This window comes from Eurosta solidaginis, chromosome 1, assembly GCF_040869045.1.
Source record: "Eurosta solidaginis isolate ZX-2024a chromosome 1, ASM4086904v1, whole genome shotgun sequence".
In the NCBI taxonomy this organism is placed as follows: Eukaryota; Metazoa; Arthropoda; class Insecta; order Diptera; family Tephritidae; genus Eurosta; species Eurosta solidaginis.
The window spans coordinates 306,871,351-306,895,361 of record NC_090319.1 but is presented as its reverse complement, the minus strand read 5'-3'; the positions used below and the strand labels follow the sequence as shown (position 1 = coordinate 306,895,361).

Genomic DNA, 24,011 nt, shown 5'->3' with positions numbered 1-24,011 from the left:
TTCTCTCAACTGATTTGATTGCATCTACAATTAACCATCTTCATTAATCAATAAAATGATCTTTTCTGACTTTGGGATCTGAACTTAAAGAGGTATTCCAAAATTAGGATATGGGGGGTATTAGTAGAACATGAGTCCGCGATTGGTACACACTTCATCGAATAATATCATCAGCATTAATATCATGATTTGGCGTTTGATTTTATGAAGTCTGAGGGTACAAAGTCCAGGAGTAAGACTCGTGATGGAAAAGTTCTTACTTCGCCAAGTACTATCGCTCACGCCTGCTTTCGACCAACGTAAGATCGAGGGTTTTGAAGTTATTATTTATCGGGTCTTGCGTCACCTCAGAGTATATAAACGATTCGGAGTGCCACTATGGGTGCTGAAGTGCGCCTCGAAAAGTGATATATGGACATTATGCTATAAACAACCTGCTCTCCCTCAAGAATCGTAACACTCTTCACTTCTAACAAGTTGGAGCATCTAAGAAAGTCGAGACAACTCCAAGTTGCAAATTTTTCCGCATCAGTCGGTATTGTATCAGAAGATACCTTCGAAGCATGTTTTTTACATTACTACAAGTCTAATAATACACGACTTAGATAAGAACGCCATGCGAAAGTTCGCCTACCATCATTATTAATCGTTAATTGGCACTTAATCGCTTAAGCGATTTTGGCGGTTTCATAACAAATCACGACAACACGTTTCTACTTCTAAACGGCTGGGCCGGAGCATCATTGTCGATTCGCAAAACATAACATAACCAGCGAAGCCTTTGAGCTTTTATTCGTTGTACTATCTTCATAACTGCGTAAAGTTCATACAGCTGATAACACTGCGGAACAAATTTCCACTTTTCAAAATTTTCCAAAGAAATTTTTATCACATTAGATGTAATTTTGTGTGCTGATTTCATAAATCATTTTACTTTTTTTGTGACAGCTCTAGTTTTCGAGATATTTTCGACTACCAGAAAACTTATCCCACAGAAGTAGAAAAGTGCAAAAACAAAAAATACAAAAATTTACAAAAGCAAGCCTCAATTTTTTTAATACATACTTCATTTATTATTTGCCTTTCTTCTCGCATTTTAAACTATTTGTTTTTGTATTTGTTGTTTCATTTAACGAAAATTAAAAAAAAAAAAACCTACAAGAATGTCAATAAGATGGACTCAGTGAAAGTGATCGATATTATTTTGTTTTTGTTCTTAAACTTTCGTTAAATTAAACAACAAATACAAAAACAAATAGTTTAAAATAAAAATGAAATTGAAGTTTGCGTCTTTCGCTTTTGCACTTTTCAATTACTGTTCGTTCGTATTGGCTGTGTAATATGAAAGAGCTAGCCTGCAACATGAGCATTAAGATTCATTATTTGCATAGCCATTTAAATCGGTTTCCTAAGAATCTTGAAGATTATAGTGAAGAGCAGGGTGAAAGATTTCACCAGGATATTCGTGTTATGGAAGAGCGATACCAAGGAAGATGGGACACGCATATGATGGCCGATTACTGCTGGAGTCTTTGTCGGGATCTTGAACAAGACCCACAGGCAAGAAAGTCTTATAAAAGGCAATTTTGTGCTGATACGCGGTAAATCATTAAAATTATGTATGTAAAAATTCTCATTTTTGTAAGAATTTAACACCTATCCGAAAATTAAAAACTAGAGCTGTTAGAAAGACACAAATCATTTTCTCGTAATCGGCACCCTTAAATAGACTTAAAACGACTAAAAAAAAGTCTGGAAAATTGTTCACTGTTGACCAGTGTAATTATACCTTTTTGATACTCGCCATCGGCTTCACGAACAGGACCACAAATCTTCTGGATAACTTTTCTTTTGAACACTCTAAGTCCATAATTCCGAGCCATATATCAAACAGGAATGAATAGTGACATGTAGTTGTTCGTCGTGAGAGGAATTACTCAGTCCAAAGTAGAACTTGTTAGATAGATAAAGTCCTTCACAGTCTCGAAGCTATATCAATCAAACCAGTGATGTGGCTGTCAAGGCAAACGTTCGCCTGGAGTCGGAAAAATCAGTCTCATCGATTTTAAGTTTCATAACAGTTGGAGGTTGACTGAGAGAGTGGTTGATTGCCTTTTCCAGCTTGATTACGGATTATCACCTAATCAAACAGCGCTAGATCAAATTGATCACGCATGACTGAGAGCAGGGCCAGCTTCACGTGATTGTTTTAGCAAAAATCTTCACGTAGTATCTCAAACAAAGCTGTGTTGTCGAGCTGCTGATAAATTCTTCATTCAGCTTTCGCACCTGCTCTCTCAGAGCAGCCTTTGCTCTTGCTATGTAACTGAGCAGTAGGAGTATATTATATTACATACCGTCTTATAGAGCACTATTGAGCGGAGAACAATAACTGTTACGATGGGGTAAGTCGCCCAACCTGCGAATGCAAAAACGTTTTAAGACGAGGTGACAGGGTTTCATGTGTTTTCTTTATAAAGTTACACCGGTCTTGCAAAATCCACCTACACATATTCGCACTGCGTGGCTACATTAGTAGATTCTCGTTAGCCCGTGCATTACGATTTTATGCTCAAATTTTTTGTTGCTGAGAAAAAATATTTTCTATTTACATATCGACATGCTTGACATAAAACTAGCCCAATTTAAGCTCACCCTCTATTCGTTTTGTTCTAGTAATCCACACAACTTTGTTGTTTGTATACAAACGAGGTTGCAGTCCCAAGGTACACAGCAACATCTCATTACACACCTAGAGAATTGATACATTTATGTATTTACACCCTTTGGCAGGTATTGGGAGGCGCGCGATGAATACTTTTGTCATTAAAATCTTATCATAAAAGGTCATCAGTCTTGGTACGAGCCGTTCGTTTAGGGTTCAGTACTATTCGAGCACATTATGAAAAAATTAAAAGCAGCCCAACCCAAGAATGTAGTTGCTTTTGCTTACCCCACAGTAAAACATGGTGATAATCGGAAAATTTACTAGTTTGCCTCTAGTATTTTCCGACTGCGATAGAACAACTTCGGAAAATTTCAATATTGTACTAACTACGAATGAGTACTAAACGATCCGCGGTACATACCATCATTTTTCGTATCCATGCAAATGGTGTAGGAGTGAGATGAGGTTAACGGCCATAACGTCAGTTGATCTTATGACCATATTGTAACGAATTTCGGGAAACTCCGCTTATTTTACACCTACTGCAAACGTTCGAATCGCTAAATTGTCGAATAAATAACTTCAATATTCAGTAATGCAAAATGGTCTTTATTAGATTACTTTGGGATTAGTACAATTATACTTCACAATTATACTTCACTTCGCAACTGATAGCGTGTTTAAACTGATTACTGACTATTCAGCTTTTGCTGCTTTTATACTCTCTGTTGCCTCGTTGACCCTTTTCTCCTAAAGTCTAGTAACTTCGCGAGCTTCATGCCTGGTTACCAGCCATATATGTACATGTATATTTGTAGTTTTTTGTAATCTCTCGCATAGCCATATGCGTGTGTATATGTGAGTACTACTTCGGCTGATGGTGAGTTTCTCACTGCTGCCTTGTATGTACATTTGTAAATGATGATTAGTGTGTTTATGTAGCTTGCTTTAATGTTGTTGTGCCTTTATTTAATAACCTTAGGGATGTGAATATCAATTAGTGATGCTAATATTCGTCACAATATGAAATGGTAACAACGTCAAATTTCAAATGATTAAAATGTTAATGAAATTGACATTATGACCATATATCCACTACTAGGGAATTGGAAAAAGTATGAAGGAAAATGAAACCCCTAATGTTTTTGATAATCACAGGTCTAAAGTCAATTTCATTTTACTGTTACCAGCACTAGCCTCGAACCCATACACTCCTCATTATCTAGGTTAGCTTCACTTTGCATGATGGAACTAGGTTTCTTTTTGTAGTGGTTTGAACTAGTATCGCTTTTTAGTATTTGCTAGTGGCTTAAACTGCATGGTATGTGCATACATATGCATTGATTATGTATTTGTGTATTAGGATGGGTCAGAAAAAATAAAGATAGCCTGTAAAAATTTGAACTTTTTAAGTGTCTCCATGCAAATCGTAGGGGGCATTTTGAAGTTTTTATAAAAAGTGTACAAGAGCTTAATTCACAAATCATTACCTATACGTATTCTTATAGGAAATTGAGCGGTCTACAAAAAAGGTCCGACAAGTTTTTTGCTTAGTTGATTCATTTAGAAGTAATTTGATGGTAAATTTCAACTTCCAATTGTATTTGAATCCCCATCTTGAATTATATTTTCACTATACCAAAAGTAAAAAAAAAATATTTTTGTTAGTCCACCCTAATGTAATGTAAATCCTCCATACACGAGAATTGGTTATTGCTGGCGTGTTCGTCACCAACATTTAATTGTTGAAGTATGTACATATAATACTAAAAGTTTTCTACATTCACAATAATAGCCATTTACAGCTTGAACTTGCCTCAAGGCCTAATTTATACATTTGTAGATAACAGGTACAATGTGGACTATAGAATTACCTACATTAGTACACATATTCAATATGTAATTCTGCCAATTTAATATAGGTTAACATAGAACACTTCATACAATGGAAGTTGTAAACAAAGAGCTTCAATAATGCGTGCGAGCTTCTGCCTATTTACTAATTGGCTGAAGTCTCTTTGCTTGACTTTTATTAGCAGAATTAGTTTTACTTATTTATGCTTATCGGACTAAGGTAAGTTAGTTAGGAGCTAACAACAATACACATGGATAAATGCCGCCACCGCCGTTAAATTGAAATTTTGCAGATGCACTGAGGACTTTGACGAATCAATCAATAAGATCACTGTAATTTCCGCAAAGGAAGCATTTCGATGTCAAAATGTTTATAAACATTGCGCAAATAAATAAATAAATAAATAAATAAATAATTTGTAACCCATTACTATTATTTGGGAGATACATGTTTGCATCCACAATAAATTAAATAAGTAATAAGCTACAAAAAGATTTTACTAAAAGGTCATAAAAGGTTATAGCATACATTTATTTTTGTATCACCATATACAAGCACGAACTAAAAACGAGGTCAACAATAATGCTTCACTAAGGCGATTTGTCTCATCCCACTATAGTCCTGAAGATTGATGTTTATGCTCGCTTATTACTTTCTGTAGTCATATGGACCTACAAAATAAGCAACTTTACTAATTCAGTTTTATTAATATTTTTGTTTTTTTTTTTGGTTGGAATCTCAATAGATCAAGGGAAAAACTAATAATAGGACGATTTTATCATTACTGGTACCACCACATGTTATCAAAGAAGTCTCATCGCAAGTCAATCAGGGGTAAGTAAAACTTAAAACACTTAGATCAATAGGGGGTTAACACAAAACTCTGAAATTTTGATAGTATGAGTACCTGCTGGCTTCTCAATTCAATGCCTGCCGAACTGTATGCTGGATTTTCTTTCATTGATCCATTGAGATTTTTTAGTTGGACGCTGTTTTGTTCTGGGTGTACGAAATTACAAGTTTTATAAAAGTTCAGATTATGTGCAGTTTTACACCTTCCTTTGAATGAAAATATAGCTCGAGGACGAAGTGTGGAACCGGTCGATAGTTAGAGTGGAATCAAAATTTTTTTGGTTTGTTATAACACACCGATAACAAACTGGTAACACTCCTATAACAAAACTATCTGTTTACCAAACTAAATTGATGTCCTTTGTATAATATACCAATAACTTTTCGGTAAGTTAGCACTATTTGTTCGATAAGTTATCAATAACTTTTCGATAAAACTCCGATAAGAAATTGGTAACAATCGAATTAACAATCAACAGTATATTGATAGCATATCGATATTTTTTCCATGATAAATCGGAAATTTTTCGGCAACAAACAAATAACTCATCGATTAAAAATCGATTTAATATAAATAAGTTTAATTTATTTCGATTTCTTTAAATTTAATTTAATTTTCTTTTTGATTTAATTAAATAAAATTTATTTAAATTTATTTTGTTTAATTTAATTTAATTTAATTTAATTATATTTAATTTAATTTATTTTATTTTAATTTAATTTGATTTAATTTAATTTAATTTAATTTAATTTGATTTAATTTAGGTTAATTGCATTTAGTTTGACTTAATTTGATTTATCTTATTTTAAAATAATTTAACTTTGTTTAGTTTCATTTATTTTAAATTAATTTAATTTCATTGCATTTCATTTAGCTTAATTTAATTTGACTTAATTTAGTTTACATTTATTTTATTTAGTTTCATTTAATTTAAATACTTTTAATTCAATTTAATTTAATTTAACTTAATTCAACTCAATTTAATTTAATTTTATTTTATTTTATTTTGTTTTGTTTTATTTGATTTAATTTCATTTAACTTAATTTAATATTATGTTATTTAATTCATTTTATTTTAATGTAATTAATTAACATAAATTAGATTTAATATAATTTAATTTCGTTTAATTTAATTTTATTTTATTTTTTTTAAATAACCAAGTAAATACAAGGCGTGGTATACCTCCAAAGAGAATCTAAGCCGAGATTCTCTGGCAATTTACGTCGTCCTCCTTTTGATTTTTCCTACAAATTGGACGAATGAGACCAATGAACAAGTTTTGGGCCGACTCCGAACGGCATGCACAATGCACATGAGTTTTCACTGAGAAGCTTTTCATGGCAGAAATATACTCGGAGTGCTTAGCAAACACTGCCGAGAAGCGACCCGCGTTGAAAATTTTGTATAATTGAAAAAGCTTGTTTCTGATTGTTTGATGTTTCTTTGCCCGCCCACCAATTTAGTTTAACTTACTTTAATTTGCTTTTGGTTGTATTATTTAAATTTATTTTATTTTATTCCAACAAAAGATCAATGTATACATCTCTTCGTGCACTTGCAATTATAAAAATGTTTGCATTGAGTTGCTGTGTAGTTTCGATCATATCAACTCTAGCACCTTTCTCCCACATTACGCTTCAGTGGAGGTGGGGTATGTTCGAACTGGGAGATAGCTTGGTATTCCACTCAACTGTGGATATGTAATTCATTGCTTCTAGAATATGTAAAGTTAATATGTGAGAGTACTGAATTCACCGAAACATTATTATAATCTCACCAGTCATTCACTGCACCTAGAAATCCTTAACTAGATACCGTTAATAAATTAGCATTTCTTATTCATTCCTATTAGCCAAATTCTCTCATTTACTGTCTAACCAAACCTACTTTTTTATCTTTGTGAAGAAATTTTACAACGAAGTAATTGTGATGTCTCGATGGTTTATTTATTCGTTCATTGACTGTAGCGAAGAATTTGAAAATTCTAAATATTCTAAATTTATGTTCATCCCTTCCAGTTCGCTGCCACCTCTCCTTTTAATTGTACATCTGTTTGCTAATCCTTCTTCCGTTTCAAAAGTTAAAATTTCCATTGAGCAATTCACATTGTTTATTTATATTTCGTTCGCATTGAGTTGAGGTTTTATTAGCTGGAAGCAAGAAATACTTTGGGTGCGGGTGGGACTTTATTGGCAAAGCAGCTTTTGTGTATGTGTGTGCGTTTTGTTAAACTTTGCGTCATAAATTCAATCTTAAATGAAGAGAATTTCAACTAAATGTGTATTACTAAGCTGATGTGCTAACGATCTTAAAAGTTACTGAAATTTAAATTTAGATTTGTATCAATAAAGTATGGTAGTGAATAATTCGTGAGGGATTAACATGAAATGGAAAGTTTTATTTGAGTGGCATTTTGTTATTGTTAGGTGTTTGGCCAGGAGCAGAAATGTGTTTGTTAAGCTGCATAGTTGTAGGAGAATTCACCATCGTTTTTCAAAGTAGGAATGTTTCAATTATTCGCATTCAGTGAGGCTAAATTTCAGTGTTTGCTTCAGTGCAATTTTCGGCATCACATTTGAAAATGCGCATTTAAGGCAAGAAACTTTTGTTTCATGGCAGTTGGTTTTTGTGTTTTTTTTTTTTTTTAAGAAATGAAATTTCATGTCCTAGAAAAGAAAAACCAGGTCGCCATTCAGCCCCATTATACTCCATACAACATTTCGGTAATGTATTAATTTTTCCTTTCCGATACCAATTTTTTTACTTGATAGTTTTATAAGAAAATTTTCAGTGATAGATTAGCCAAATTCGAATGCTTAGTTGAAGGGAAAAAAATTGTTAAGAGACATTTCCAACGCTCCAATATTATTGTATTTTTGAAGTTATATACTAGCTGTGGTGAGAGTTGTGCCATGTGTAGAATTCGGTGGGGTATCATAAAGTCAACGGCCAAAAGATCAGTTGACATTATAACCACTTCAATTAGATTGAATTTATGACCATTCTTCATTTGACTTTATGGCCATTTAAGAAATTTCCATTTAACCGTATGACGATTTCATCAAAAAAACAGAACCAGCGGGTTACGGGGCTTAGAATATATTCGCAGCAGGTGTGGCTGTCGTAATAGGCGACTGAAATACCGAAATGATCCAAGAGACTTTGTAGCGCAAAAGTTTACAGGTTCTTCAACTCAATTGTCAATCTCACCTACCCATAGCGAATCCTGTGTATTTAGCGGCCGAAGCTCTAGCGACACCAATTTCTTCATTGAACTAGGAGGTAGTGCACGGGATGGCCTAGAAGGTTCAATGTGATCAGCTGGACGGGCTTATACCTTAATGGTGCTTGTTATGAACGTACCGGATCTATGCATATCCTGCAAAGGAGCAACAATATCGATAACAATCCCTAAAGCTTTCTGGGAGTGTCTTTATTGCTACAACAATAACAACATCAGCTCACAGAGACAAAAAAAAACTTTTGCAGGATGCGTAAGAAGTTTAAACAGATGAATATGTTATTCCCCACGAGCCCAGCTTTTAATCCAATTTTGCAATTTAATGAAATGCAATTTAATGAAATTTTACGCATGCAGTTCAAGCATCTTACAACTTCCTGTCGCTTGCGGCCGAGAATCCTCTGAGTAGCTACTGCACTGCACATCTATGTAGCAGGGAGCTTATATAAGAAGACCACAACCTGACTAGGAAACTTGAACGGAATCGGTTTAAGAGATAATTGAAGGACTCTCTCGGCAGAGTCGGACCAACATCAAATGTGACTCCAGGTGGACCTTTGTCTGAATCAAGCGGCTCGCTATGCATCATGTATAGTAATGCAAAATATCTCTTGACTTTACTTTTTATTTCCGCTTTCGGGGTACCAATAACGAGGAAAACCGGCATCTTGCCATAATGTATCTGGACGGGTTTTGGCAGTCGATCCGAGCTACCAACACGGAATTTGGGTTTGGTGGAAACAAAGTATAAGCTGTCATACTAGGGCACCTTACTTAAACCCTTTTAGGTTTCGGGGTTCAAACACAAGCATACAATTTTCGTTGCTGTTGTTGTTGTTTCTATTGTAACTGCAAAGTAGTTTATGGGAGTGTATTGGATAAGACTAGTCTGTCTGACGCGGTACTAATCCGAGTTGGCGCGGGATTCATATATATTGATCACAAGAACTCTCAATGCTGTAGATTTTAGTCGCTTGTTTTAAAAGGCATGCCTTACTGCTCCATTACCCATTTTTTGTCTACAAAAGTAGATCGAGACACGTTTAGATTTTAAAAGGTGAACAGAAATACGTCACTCTGTGTCTGCGGAAGTATTCCTCCGTATGCTATGGCGGTGTCGTCGCTCAAATTCATTTCTTGCAGCAAAAACGTGAGCGTAAGGTTCCAAGACTCCTCGCTTATAAAACTGAAAGTCCTGGGTTCAAGTCGGCAGTGGTTTGCAAGCATTTCTAGTGTATTTCTGTCATGAAAATCTTCTCGATGAAAATGCATTTGTCTTGCAGCTGTCGTTCGGAGTTGACATAATACATGTAGGTCCTGTCCCGTCAATTAGGATGTAAAAACTGAAAAGTGGCAAAACCCAATTTGTTAGCGAAGCTCGGGCTTCATCTCCTCGGAGATATAAAGCGCCAAATATTTTTTTAAGATTAAAAGGCCTTTCAACGGGGCGGCGACATCTAATTAAATAAATATATGAAAGGCGCTATAACCTCCGAAGAGATTTAAGGCCGAGCTTCTCTGCCAATCTGAGTCTTGCTCTTTTTACTTTTTCCTACAAATTGGCGGGACGGGACCTACTTGTTTTATGCCGACTCCGAAAGTCATCTGCAAGGCAGATAAATTTTCAATGAGAGCTTTTCATGGCAGAAATACACTCGGAGTGCTTGCCAAACAAATATAGAGAAGCTCCAATTAAGTCTTTGATACTAGCAGCTGCCTAAATTCTAAGCTATGATTAGAAGTCTTATACTAGGTTCAAACAGAAAAATAAATTGATGCAATTTCGATTTAAATTGAGTGGTGTTCATAGAACTCAATTTAGCTTACACAATAGTTGTTTTATAGCTGGTTGGCTCATCTCTTCACCAACAACATAACTTTGTTGAGACTGTCAAAATGTGCGTGTTGGTATTAGGCGAATGTAATGGAATGAAAACAAAACTTTGAAATTTTTGCGTGTTGTAAGAAAATGTGTTCAATGTTTTGGTTTCATTTTGAGTTTGCCATCTTCTTTTGACAATCCATACTCCAGGGAAATGAAAATACATAATCAAATCAGCTGATGAGATGAGCCAGCCATACAGTTGAGCCCTGCGTAACTGACGTTTAAATCTAATCAATAAACACACTTTGCAAGGTTGCATTTGCAGTTTGAAACAATTTATTACGCACTTTTGTTTAAATTGGCAATTTATTATTACAATTTATGATATGATAAATGGCGTAATAAATTGCCCAAATGGTATAAATTGCTAATTTGGTGTATGTTTGTACATAGTATTAGCTGTTTTTTATTAAGACAGAATGGAAGCTACTTTCACAGAATAAGATGAAGAAGATAACGTTGCAGCCCACTTTCGCTTTCACTTTTGGAATTATTTTTTACCTTTCTATAGCACCAAAACTCAACACAACGCATGCATCTAAATGTGCCTTAAACTAAGCCACAAACTTTGTTACTCTTACCCTCTTCGCTCAACTTCGTCTGTCTGTCTACTTGAATATTCTATTACAATTAATTTACATTTCTGGCATACAAAATTTTGCTGGGATTAAATGAAAAAGGTCAGCATCCAACATTTTCGTTTTATCTTTGCAAAATCTCTTAAGGCCAGACAAAACAAGAAGACAGATATTAGTAAAAGGTAGAGATGATAAAAAATTAATGAAAACATTAAGCTGTAATTTCGTCCTTTTGTAGCAGGATTTTATCAGGCTAACTAATTAATTTGTATTGAATTTTATAGATAACGGTTCTTGTTTGACATTCAGAGAATGTGAAATTATGTACAGACTATGTTTGTACTTATGTCGAGCTTCAATAAACTATTATTTACAGAAATTGGTGATTGAATAAATAAAAGATCTTTGAACTCCCTGAGATCCCTAATAGTGCTATCATCGGCTTAAACACCCGCGCTGTTAGTTCTGCTTATTCCAAACTGGAAAAAGAAGCGGTAAAGATGGGTTTTGATGGTGAATGAGGACAAAACGAAGTACCTGCTGTCATCCAGCAAAGAGTCAGCTCACACGCGCCTTGGCAACCACGCTACTGTTGGCAGCCATAATTTCGAAATAGTAAAAGACTTCGTTTTATTTGGGAACCAGCAACAACACTAGCAACAACATCAGCACTGAAATCCAAGGAAGAATCAATCTTGCCAATAAATGCTACTTTGGACTAGGTAGGCAACTGAAAAGTAAAGTCCTCTCTCGGCGAACGAAAATCATACTCTACAAGTCACTTATCGTACCCATCCGCCTATATGGGGCAGAAGCATGGACCATGACAACAGCAGATGAAGCGGCTTTGGGAGTTTTCGAGAGAAAAGTTCTTCGAAAGATTTATGGACCTCTACGCGTTGGCGATGGCGAGTACCAAAGAAGATTTAATGATGAGCTGTACGAGCTATACGCAAACATCAACATAGTCAAGCGAATTAAAACGCAGCGGCTGCGCTGGCTAGGCCATGTTATGCGAATGAATGATAATGCTCCGGCCAAGAAAGTGTTTCTATCGGAACCCGCATATGGAAGCAGAGGTAGAGGGCGGCCCCCCTCCGTTGGAAGGACCAGGTGGAACACGATTTAAACTCCCTTGGTGTGACCAATTGGCGCCGGTTGGCGGAGCGAAGGTGCGACTGGCACGCCTTGGCCATAACCGTTTAGACGGTTAAGCGCCAATTAAGTAATTAAGTAAGTTGGCACATTTCTAGAAGCTAATTTAATACCTTTTATATTTTTATTTGTCATAAATATTTTTACAATTTCCATGTCAAAATTTTATAATGAAAGTTCAGCGAGAATATGTCTTTATATAAGGACACACTTTTCGCTGATTTTTGTCTATTTATATAAAGTAGATGCTTACAATTTTTTTTATTTTCTACTTTTTACCTCTAGATGGAAAAGAGTAGTGCCTTATTTATCACAAGTTGAAAAACTTACATTTATTAATTCACATTAATTAACGTATTCTATACTTGTATGTATACAATATAGTACATATCACAGAAATACGTCAACGTACTTGAAAATTGTTCATATATGCCAAGCTTGAATTGCTACAAGTGAGTATGTGAATGAAGTTCCAAGATTGTAGCTCAATGGGAAGACTCTTGAAAATTACTCGCAAGATTCTCCCCTTTCCGTACGATTTTTCTTAATATCCCAATTCGTGCGCCCCTTATCGAAACTTTTTGTATTATATTTTATACTGTCATTGGCCTCTGAATTACGTTTGAAATTGCAAGTATCTAGCTCATCGAGAAGTAACTTAAAAGCCGGTTTCACATTTCCAAATTCTCGTCTAATTGTTACGATCCGTGCGCCACCTAACTGATTTTCCCCCCGTTTGTTCCTTTGTCACGGTGTCTTAACCTATATGTGAAGTTTCAAATTTGTAGCTCAGTGAGAAGTTACTTAAAAATCGATCTCAAATTTCCCAATTTGCTAACTCTTATCCAATTATTTCAATCCGTACGGCACCTAACGGATTTTTCCCCTTTTTTGCATTGTCTCGGTGTCTTAAGCTATATGTGAAGTTTCACATTTTTAGTTAGAAGATACTTAAAAACTTATCTTTTTTTTTATTGCATATTTCATTATCACTATATAGAGCCCAAATTTCTGCATATGCCGTTTTTTAATATCTCTTTTGGTTTAGAAGTGATCGAAAACAGCTATGTGCTCACAGTACTAGAAGTAGTCTGAAAAACGGTTATGTACTTACTCACTAGCTTATAATTTTTTTAATCGCTGGCGAAAGTGCTTTGATTTCAATGTAAAAAATAATTACAAACCATCTCGCTTCCCAAGGCAGCCGGTTCTATGAACCGGAGCGACTCGGGATTTTTCCCGATCAAGGTCTGTCATTTCAGTGTAACCACATTTAATTTGTTGCGTCCCTCCCACAAATTGTCATCCTCCCAGCAGATTCTTGCAGCTTGACTGCGCTATATTCTCCTGATCGGGGAGGGTGTCGAACCCAATCCAAGATCTGTACCTGACCCCGGTCCAGAGAAATGGTTTTACTGCGTTTGCCCGAAAATAATCTTTTTAGGACGGCCACACTCTTGTCAGTGTGTCACGTGCAAGGGATTGTTGCATCGGACAGGATGTTCTGGACTAGACCCCAAAACCCGAAGTCTTCGTAACTTTTATACTTTTTTTGTGGCTCCTTGCTGTTTACGCCCAAGGGCGTCCCATAGTCTGCGCCTTAGATACTTAGTTTCTTAGGTCCCTACCACCTCTTGCACCGTTTGCCAGTACAGAATATATATATGTATATATGTTTGCAACATATGTCCAATGCAGCTCCTGCCTTGGACGATTTCACTTTCTTAGATGTTCTGGTCTCAGCGACGGCAACCCCCCACGGGTTTCATCATACTTCCAGGCCGCAAACCCAACTAACCGGGTACCCAAATTCTCACCCAGGGTCGTCCAATCCCAGGGCCACAACAGCAATTTCGTCCTGCCCTCCCTCAACTCAGACGTAGTCACCTATCACCTACCCCCAGAGAGACGACGTCTCCCCCGTTGAAGTTCAGAATTCTGTTATGAGTTAACTGGGAAGATCGCGGAGATAGTTGATAACATCCGCATTGCAGCGATCCAAGAGACCAAACACACAGCAAGATCTACTCTGCAGACTTGCTCTGGACATAACGTCCACAGAAAAGAATGCGAGGGCGGAAATGGAGGTGGCCTCGTGTTGTTCACCCACCACTCAGTGCAATATAATCTCTTTTATCCCGACATCGGCATCACGCTACCGACTGTGACGTTCGATCAGGATTTACATTTTGGAGAGCATAAAACCGCAATTGTACCGAAAATCCAGAGCCGTAATAAAATCCTCAAATCTCTTGCCTGCAGCACTTAGGGTAAAGACAAAGAAACGCTCATTACTACTTACAAAGCAATTGAACGGCCGATTGCATGCTACGCGTCCCCGATATGGTCGCCAAGCCTAAAGGTTACTCACCTGAATAAAATACAGGCCTGCCAAAACACTGCGCTCAGAACCGCTACGGGCGGTCTTCTTATGTCCCCAGAACACCACGTACACAACTAGGCGCGAGTGCTGTCCATTAGGGAGAGAAATGAAATGCTAAACAAACAGTTTATGTTGAATACCCAGAAACCTGGGCATCCCAACAGACATCTGATTGATGAAGCTACACCTCCCAGGTACTTAAGGAGTCATCTCCGTAAGCATTATGAGGAAATACGGCACAAATTTCATAGATTTCCTTACCGCAAAAAGCAAATTTTAATCATGTTTGAAAGCAGCTATGTGCTTTAAAACGGCGCAAATATTTATCACATCGTAATGGGTTAAAAAATATGATTTTTTCTTTCACACATCAATAACGTGCTTTCCATAAAATATTTCAAAAATACGACATTTGAAAAGTTTTGCAAATGGACACTAGAAATAAGTTTTTTGATCTCCTGAACAGTTACTGAAAAACACATAACTGTTTTTGTGAGCGCAGCGATGAGTTGCTTAAAAATCTATATCAAAATTCATAATTTTTCAAATTCTCCTATAAATATTTCGATCCGTGCGCCCTCTAGGGGAACTTTTTGTTATGCGTTTTATACTGTCATCGGCCTCTGAAATAAGTTTGAAATTTCGAGTATCTAGCCTACCAAGAAGTTACTTAAAAACAGATCTCAAAATTCGAAATTTCCAAATTCTTATTTAAATATATCTACAGCAGCGAACAGAGATATTGCAGTGGCAGTTTTTACTAAGTTTAGTTAATCCAATTTCTCTTTTATTTATTTTCAATGTTTTAGGAAAAACGTTTTATGCAGTTTGTAAATAAAATTATTCAAAACAATATCAAATAAATTTGCGAAAAATTTTGAAAATTCGAGAAAATTTTACGAAAATTTCGAACTTTCTATTTGTGGCTCTCTGAATTTTTTTGAGTATGCAGTCTTATAGTCCAATCAATTTTAGTTTACTTTTGTAAACTTTTGGATCTCATAAAACTCGCATTCATTTTTGCCAACTTTTCTTGTGAACGGTGTCGGAGCAGCCTTGGAAAAAAATCAACACAAATTTTGGGAGCCGTGTAAATTGTATATACTTTATGGGACTAAAATAATTTGAGCGCCAAAAAATTCAGATAAGTTCAATAAAAAATTCGAAGTGTTCGTAAAATTTTCTCGAGTTTCCGAATTTATTCTTAAACGCTTTTTAAATTATTTTTTAGAATTTCAGTTACAAAAATTATGGAGTTTTTTTTAAATATCGAAAATGAAAAGAAAACAATTGATTTGATGAAATTTATTAAAAATTTTCACTGCTATTTTTCTGTTTGCTACTGTACATTTTACTTCTAAGCAAAGTTCCCTGAAGATCCCTATTTTCAGCACTCCACGGCAATTTTTCACTCGTGTTCAAGGCGCTACTTGAGGAGTTCATCTGTAATATCGTTATTGCGGTCTTTAGCTTGAATTAGAGCCTCTCCCAAATGCAGTTCCCTTCGAAATTTCAGATGAGATCATTATCTCACGATCTACTGAGCGAGTATGATCGGAGTTCGTTTGTGTTTCATACGTTTGTACATAAGCAAGCCTTGGCCACTCTCATTTGGTAGTTTGTTTTCTTCTGAGTTGTTTTGTGTTATTTCTCTCTCTTTCATGTAGTTGTAAAAAAAACTAATATTCCCACAGCTAGCTTGGAGAGCCATACCGCGTCGACACCAGTAATAGACAATACGACGGTGGATAGAAATGCCTCTTATGAAAGTTGGGTTACTGGAACACCCACCTTATATCTGAACTTCTGAGCACTTCTTTTTTGACTGGCAATAAATGCTCACGCTTGCATTAGATAATCTACCTTTAAAAATCTAAATCGATCGGGATATTGACTCAATCAACGCCTAATGCCAAAGTAAACATAAAAAGGGTTTTTGGAGTCAGTTTGCAAAAGAAATAATCTTCGCTGACATCTCCAATTGATATACCAAACATATGACGTAAGCTCCACAAATCATCGAATTCGCTTCGGCTCACTTTATATTCGTCTGTCGTAGAACTAAAAAAAAAATGTTCACCGGGTAAACCTCTCTATCGAGATGATTTTGCTCGGGCATTTCAACGCGCACAATTCCAGTACTTGTGACTATGATGGCAATTTAAGATATTTTTTGAAACAGAAATATTGTAAGAGCCACTGAAAGATAAAAGCAATGTATCCATGCACAGCATTAAATACTTTAGATGCCAATAAGGGCAAAGCCTCTCAGATGGCAGAGTTTTGTTGATGGTAGTACATCTTGTGGAGTTGCGAAGTCTTTAACATGGCTTTGCACTTTTGTAATTTACTTGTAAAAATGAGTGGTGGTCTCACATAAGGCCTTGCATAATTCCCATTGGCAACTCTGCTTTCGCTTTTTACGGATTTGATAAATGTTGACGGGTATAAATTGGAGCCTGTGTAGGACTTCGTGTATTTGGGAACAAGCCTTAACAGCGAAAACATTGACAGCTTAGAAATTAAACGGGCAATTGCTCTTACCAACAAATGCTATCGCTGCAGAGTGTTAGGGAAACTAGCTTCCTATGGATCAAAACAAAAATATTAAAAAGGCTTCAGGTGTCCGTAGCTAAGCTCCTTCTTTATCTGCAATACGGGTTTCCTGAACCACCATGTGTCAAGGGATCCATGTGAGGTGTACAATGTGCTGTGTGCCATCATTTGAAGAGATCGGTGACAGTTTAGCGTTAGTTCAGAATTGAATAATTAATAGTCATAGTAAGAATGCTGCTTGGAAGGTCGTTAATAATAAAGATTTCTTCGCCGACCATGTATATTTTCCCTCCAAATTGTGGCTTCGTCTCGTTCTTTTGAATAGACCTCTCCTACAATCTTACCGCTGGTCGGTATCCTGCTAAGCCCAAAGGTAGAATATGAAAAATATTGAAGAACTTCGCTTAGCGTTGTCCTTTAAAAATATTAGGGCCGGAAGATTAAACGATTTACATTTCTGGGCCATTTTCTCTAGAGTCTTATTGAGGTAATGTTAGATACACTTTCTTTCGCACCTGATTAAGGATGTGGTTCATTAGGAAGTTGTGCCCACCCGGTACTCTCTAAGTGCATGTACCATGAATATCTCCGAATGGAAGTATTAGATTTTTATGCACGGCCTTTCAAAATAAAGAAAAACTTCCTGCCTATCTTGACACTCAGTAAACATTCTACTTAAAAGTTGTCATCTTCTTATATCTCTTTTCAGTAATCTCGCACCAGCTATAGAGCCAAATTTTCGTTCAGCACTCGAAGAGATGTACATTAATTGGACAACGCAAATACATGAAATACTCATTGAAAGATCGGAGTGTATAGCCAATAGCTCAGCAAGAAGTCCCAATCAACAATCCAAAAGTGTTGTGCACGTTACCCTCCCGGCACATGAAATCGCCTATTGGACGAGTCGCAAAGAGAATTTACAAAATATTTACAAACAGCTTCGTACCACTACGCACAAAACGCTCACTCACATTCTCAAAAGTATCGATTCTGTCTACTATCCGCCATTTGTGCAAGTCTTTAAACGTTTAGTATGCGCTTGGCATGAAGCTGAAGACAACACCCTCTGGTTGCATCCGCTGCTAAGACAAGCAACTGCATTCAATGCTGTCAACTTTCATGCCACCACCGAGCTCGTAAATCCTTTGGTACACATGCTACATCTAATATGGACGCATTCGCGTTACTATCGCAGCACACATCGTATGACCGTATTGCTACGCTGCGTTTGTCAACTTTTGGTGAGACGAGCTAGTGAAGATCTTGAATTTCGTTTGCTATTCCAAGGCGATGCGGATGAAGGCTTGTCAAAGATAACAAAATCAATTGAAGTTATCGAGAGATTTAAGTAAATAACTTTTTTTGCAAGGTTTAGATATTTTTCCACAATTTTCCTTTTTTTTAAGGTCCAGACTTTTGGAGTATAAGGACAGTTATTCATCTAGTCAGCATATTTTACCAGTCATGCCGAGTACATCACAAGGCGTAGATGCTGCTTCAGCGAATTCCAACGATTACAACAATACGGCTCACGAATTGTGGCGTTTTTCACCTCCTGATGTATTCGGTAATACGCTTGATGGATTCATGGCGCAATTAGATGATATGCGAAAACTATTTGAAGCCGCTGTCTCGTTTCAAAATCTGGAAAAAATTGAAATTGGCGGTCTATGTGGCAAGCACTTGAATGAACGAATTCGGATGGTAGGCACTAAATTTTGGTCGTATCTTGTTTTATTCTTACAGCTAGAAGATTGCGTTCCCAATTTAAAAGGGATTATTTGAACTGAGTTTAACTGCGTAAGGTAGTTTCAGCCGCTAAGTTTTATGAACTCAGTAGAGCTCACAGAGTATATTAATTTTGTTCGCATAACGGTAACCCGTAACGGCATAAACTAATAGAGATAGATATAGACTTCTATATATTAAATGATCTGGGCGAAAAAAGAAATGAATTTAGCCATGTCCGTCCGTCTGTCCGTCTGTCCGTTAACACGATAACTTGAGTAAATTTTGAGGTATCTTAATGAAATTTGGTATGTAAGTTCCTGGGCGCTCATCTCCGATCGCTATTTAAAATGAACGAAATCGGATTATACCCACGCCCACTTTTCGATATCGAAAATTTCGAAAACCCGATAAAGTGCGATAATTCATAACCAAAGACGGATAAAGCGATGAAACTTTGTAGGTGCGTTGACCTTATGACGCAGAATAGAAAATTAGTAAAATGTTGGACTATGGGCGTGGCACCGCCCACTTTTAAAAGAAGGTAATTTAAAAGTTTTGCAAGCAGTAATTTGGCAGTCGTTAAAGATAACATGATGAAATTGGGCAGGAAAGTTACTCCTATTACTATATCTGTTCTTAATACAAATTAGCAAAATCAGACGACGAACACGCACACTTAAAAAAAAATTTTTTTAAGTCAAATTTTAACAAAAAATAAAATAAAATAAATAAGTAAATTATGTCAAAATTCAACTCCAGTAATGATATCGTGCAACAATATACAAAAAAAAAATTTTTAAATGGGCGTAGCTCCGCCCTTTTTCATTTAATTTGTCTCTTACTCTTAATGCCACAAGTCGAACAAAAATTACCAATCCCTGTGCAATTTGGTAAGGGCATAGCTTCTATAATGATAACTGTTTTCTGTGAAAATGGGTGAAATCGGTTGAAGCCACGCCCAGTTTTTATACACAGCTGACCGTCTGTCCTTCCACATGGCCATTAACACGATAACTTGAGCAAAAATCAATATATCTTTACTAAACTTAGTTCAGGTACTTCTCTGAACTCACTTTATCTTGGTATTAAAAATGTGCGAAATCCGACTATGACCACGCCCACTTTTTCGATATCGAAAATTTCGAAAAATGAAAAAAATGCCAAATTCTATACCAATTACGAAAAAGGGGATGCAATATGGTGATTGGATTGGTCTCTTGACGCAAAATATAACTTTAGAAACAACTTTGTATGATATCTACCATATTACCAAATGAAAAAGTTCTGCAGGGCGAAATCAAAAGCCTTTGGAATCATGACAGGAATACTGTTCGTGGTATTACATATATATATAAACTAGCGGTACCCGACAGATGATGTTCTGGGTTACCCTGATACACATTTTGGTCGATATCTCGAAAAAGCCTTCACATCACCGGGCAATTCCTGACATAAAGGTCCAACGCCTGTTTGTGGAGTTCACCAAGGACTTGCTTGTGTTTTTTTTTCTTCATACGGCTGGGTTCTAAGGTGCCGTATTTCCTCAAAATGCTGACGGAGATGACTCCTTAAGCCCCTAGGCGGTGTTGGCTCATCAATCAGATGTCTGTTTGGATGCCCAGGTTTCTGGGTATTCAACAGGAACTGTTTGGTTAGCATCTCATTTCTCTCGCCTCATTATGTAGATCGTGTTCTGGGGACATAAAAAGACAGCCCGTGGCGATTCTGAGAGCAGTATTTTGGCAGGCCTGTACTTCTTCCAGTGGGTAATTTTTAGGCTTGGCGACCGTATGGGTGACGCGTAGCACGTAAACGGCTGGCCAATTGCTTTGTATGTAGTAATGAGCGTTTCTTTATCTTTTCCCCAGGTACTGCCAGCAAGGGATTTGAGGATTTTATTACGGCTCTGGATTTTCGGAACAATTGCGGCTGCGTGCTCACCAAAATGTAGATCCTGATCAAACGTCGCACCCAAGATTTTGGGGTGTAGGACAGTCGGTAGCGTAGTGCCATCGACGTGGACGTTCAAAATAGTCGACACTTGGGACGTCCATGTTGTAAATAAGGTCGCGGAAGATTTAGTCGGTGATAATGCCAGATTTCATGAGGCGAAAAAACTGGAGAGATCAGGGAGGTAGCCGTTTATTCTGTTCATCGATCTGCGGGCCTGGGCGTGTGGCCATTATTGCGCAGTCATCGGCGTATGAAACGATAGTGACTCCTTCTGGTAGTGAAGGTAGATTAGATATGTAGAAATTAAACAAAAGTGGGGATAGGACACCACCCTGTGGCACCCCTTTGTTTAATTCTTCTTGGTTTTGATGTTTCGTTCCTAAATTGCACCGATGCCTGCCGACCACCCAGATAATTTGCGGTCCACTTTTTAAGACATGGGGGAAGGGTAGACCCTTTCAGGTCTTGCAGTAACGTGCCATGGTTGACCGTATCAAAAGCTTTTGATATGTCTAGCGCTACGAGTACTCTTCTATGGTGGGCGTTTTGATTTAAACCGCAATTTATCTGGGTGCTGATGGCATTTAGCCCGTTGGTGGTGCTATTGAGTTTTCTGAAGCCATGCTGATGACAGGCTAGCTGCAAATTTGCTTGGAAGTAGGGGAGCAAGATGGCTTCAAGCGTCTTTGCTACTGGCGATAGGAGAGATATCGGACGATACGACTCTCCTATGTTAGCTGGTTTCCCAGGCTTTAGTAGCGGGACCACCTTGGCCATTTTCCATTTTTCGGGTATGACAAAGGTGGAAAGAGACAGGTTGAAGACATGTGCTAAGTATTTGAAACCCTCTTTCCGTAGGCTTTTAAGCATCGGCATGGCTATGCCGTCTGGGCCCACTGCTTTGGATGGTTTAGCGTGACCAATCGCATCTTCTACCTCTCTGTCGGTGATGGTAATTGGTGACGAGCTGAATTTATGTTTATGTGCGTGTCTGTTGGCCCCCCGTCTATCTTTGTCGACCGTAGAATGCATTACATATTGACGTCAGAAAGCGCTCGCGCATTTTTTCGAATCCGACAGCACTTTATCGCCGAAGGCGATGGAAACTTTGTCATCGTGGTTAGACGGATTCGATAGGGACTTTACGGTGAACCAAAGTTTACCCACACCGGCAGAGAGGTTACAACCTCTTAGGTGCTCCTCCCATTTCGCCCGCTTGTGTTCATCCACAAGCAATCTGATGCATTGGTTTATATCCCTTATTTGGTGGTCGCCTGGGTCGAGCTGTCTTATAAGGTCACGTTCTCTCGCTAAATTTGCGGCCTCCGCCGGGAAGTGGGGCCGAATTTCGGGAGTTCTCGCGGCGGGAATGAAACGTGCCGAGGCGGATTCAATGATCTTGCGTAAAGCACGCTCCCCTTGGCGGGCATCAGTCGGGATATGGAGGGCAGCAAATAGGTTGTCTGTATAATATTTGTATTCGTCCTACTTTCCTTTTTTAAAGTTTATGAAAGTGCGTTTTTCTGTAACGATGAAGTCGGCGGTACGCTCGAACGAAATAAGTATAGGCAGGTGGTCGGATGCCAATGTTACCATCGGCTGCCAGTTGACGCAGTTTACGAGTTCTGCGCTCCCGATTGAGATATCCGGCGAACTGTGACAGCTTCCCCTACCATACATATGGGGGCGTCTCCGTTTATTGTGCAGAACGTCATTTCTTCTATTTGATCCGCCAACATCTCACCCCTACTGTCCGCCCGCAAGTTTGAATGCCATAGATCGTGATGGGCATTAAAGTCGCCTGAGATAATGCGTTTGTTGCCAGTGAGTAAGGCGCTAATATTAGGGCGGTATCCACTGGGGCAACAGGTGGCAGGAGGGATGTAGATGTTGATGATTTCTAGGTTTGCATCGCCTGACCGGACAGATAGGCCTTGACGTTCTAAGACATTGTCCCTGCGGTCGATGCCAGGATCAAATATATGATATTGCACAGAGTGGTGTATGATAAACGCGAGACCTCCTACATTTCCGCTCATGCGGTCTTTTCTGTGGACATTATACCCAGAACAGGTTTGCAATGCAGATCTTGCTGTGAGTTTAGTGTCTTGAATCGCAGAAATGCGGATGTTGTGCCGCTTCATGGAATCGACTATCTCCGTGATCTTCCCAGTTAGTCCATTACAGTTTAACTGCAGAATTTTGAAGTACATAGGGGGAGACGTCGCCACTCTGGAAGTAAGTGACGGGTGACTACGCCTGGGTTGAGGAAGGCCAGGACGCAACTGCTGTTGTGGCCCTGGGACTGGGCGTCCTTGGGCAAGCATTGGGGTAGCCGGTATATTGGGGTTTACGACCTGGCAACATGGCGCAATGAAACCCGTCGGTGGGTTGCCGTCGCGGAGACCAGAACATCTAGGAAAGTGGCACCGCCAAAGGCAGGAGCTGCATTGGGAGCATGACAATTTGTGGGAGGTACGCAACAAATTAAATGGGGTTACACTGAAATGACAGTCCTTGGTCGGGAAAATCCCGAGTCGCTCCGGTACATAGAACCGACTGCCTTGGGAAGCGATCAAAGGTTGGTCCCCTCTATTTATTGCAAAAGTTCACCGTGCTCATCTGCTCCCAACCATGATGACTTTGGGGAGGAGCACCACCAACGTGAAAGGCTAAAGGTGAGATATTGAGAGGAATTATATGCCAGCATCAGCATCATCAGTTACACAATTCGCTTTATGTTACCTTTAAGCCTAAACCCTTCTTAGTATCCATTCATAATCAGCCCATTTCAAATATACTATAAGATTGTTAGTGCACCTCCCATACATTTGTACGAATATATATACATATGTATGCCCTTGGCATAAGTAATGAAGCTAATCCGTTCTACAAAATTTTAAATATAAAACATCCTTTCCACACAGGTGCACACAGAATTTAAAGAACTCTTCGAACGATGGACTCTCACCGAATTTAATACACCGCAATTGGATACACAGCCGCCGAGCAGCGACAGATGGTTACACTTTAAACGTCAGTTACGTCATTTCTTCGTACATATAAAGTCGTTGGAGCAAAAATTAGCTACAATATTTGTCTTGGCTTACAAAGATTGTCAAAATTGGGAACAATTAACCAAGGTGAGC

General features: G+C 37.9%; 2 protein-coding genes across 10 annotated transcripts in view; one reads left to right on the top strand and one right to left on the bottom strand.

Annotated features, from left to right (window-relative positions):
- LOC137240782 (dynein beta chain, ciliary) overlaps positions 1-24,011 on the top strand; it is a 119,818-nt gene that overhangs the window by 10,657 nt on the left and 85,150 nt on the right. The window contains exons 5-8 of the mRNA XM_067767512.1: positions 5,269-5,357; positions 17,885-18,526; positions 18,585-18,882; positions 23,790-24,005. Coding sequence (XP_067623613.1) covers positions 5,269-5,357; positions 17,885-18,526; positions 18,585-18,882; positions 23,790-24,005 — 1,245 coding nt within the window. The remainder of the gene's footprint in view (positions 1-5,268; positions 5,358-17,884; positions 18,527-18,584; positions 18,883-23,789; positions 24,006-24,011) is intronic.
- The window catches only part of LOC137237609 (uncharacterized), a 530,759-nt gene that overhangs the window by 466,583 nt on the left and 40,165 nt on the right, over positions 1-24,011 (bottom strand). The gene's annotated exons all lie outside the window — the stretch shown is intronic.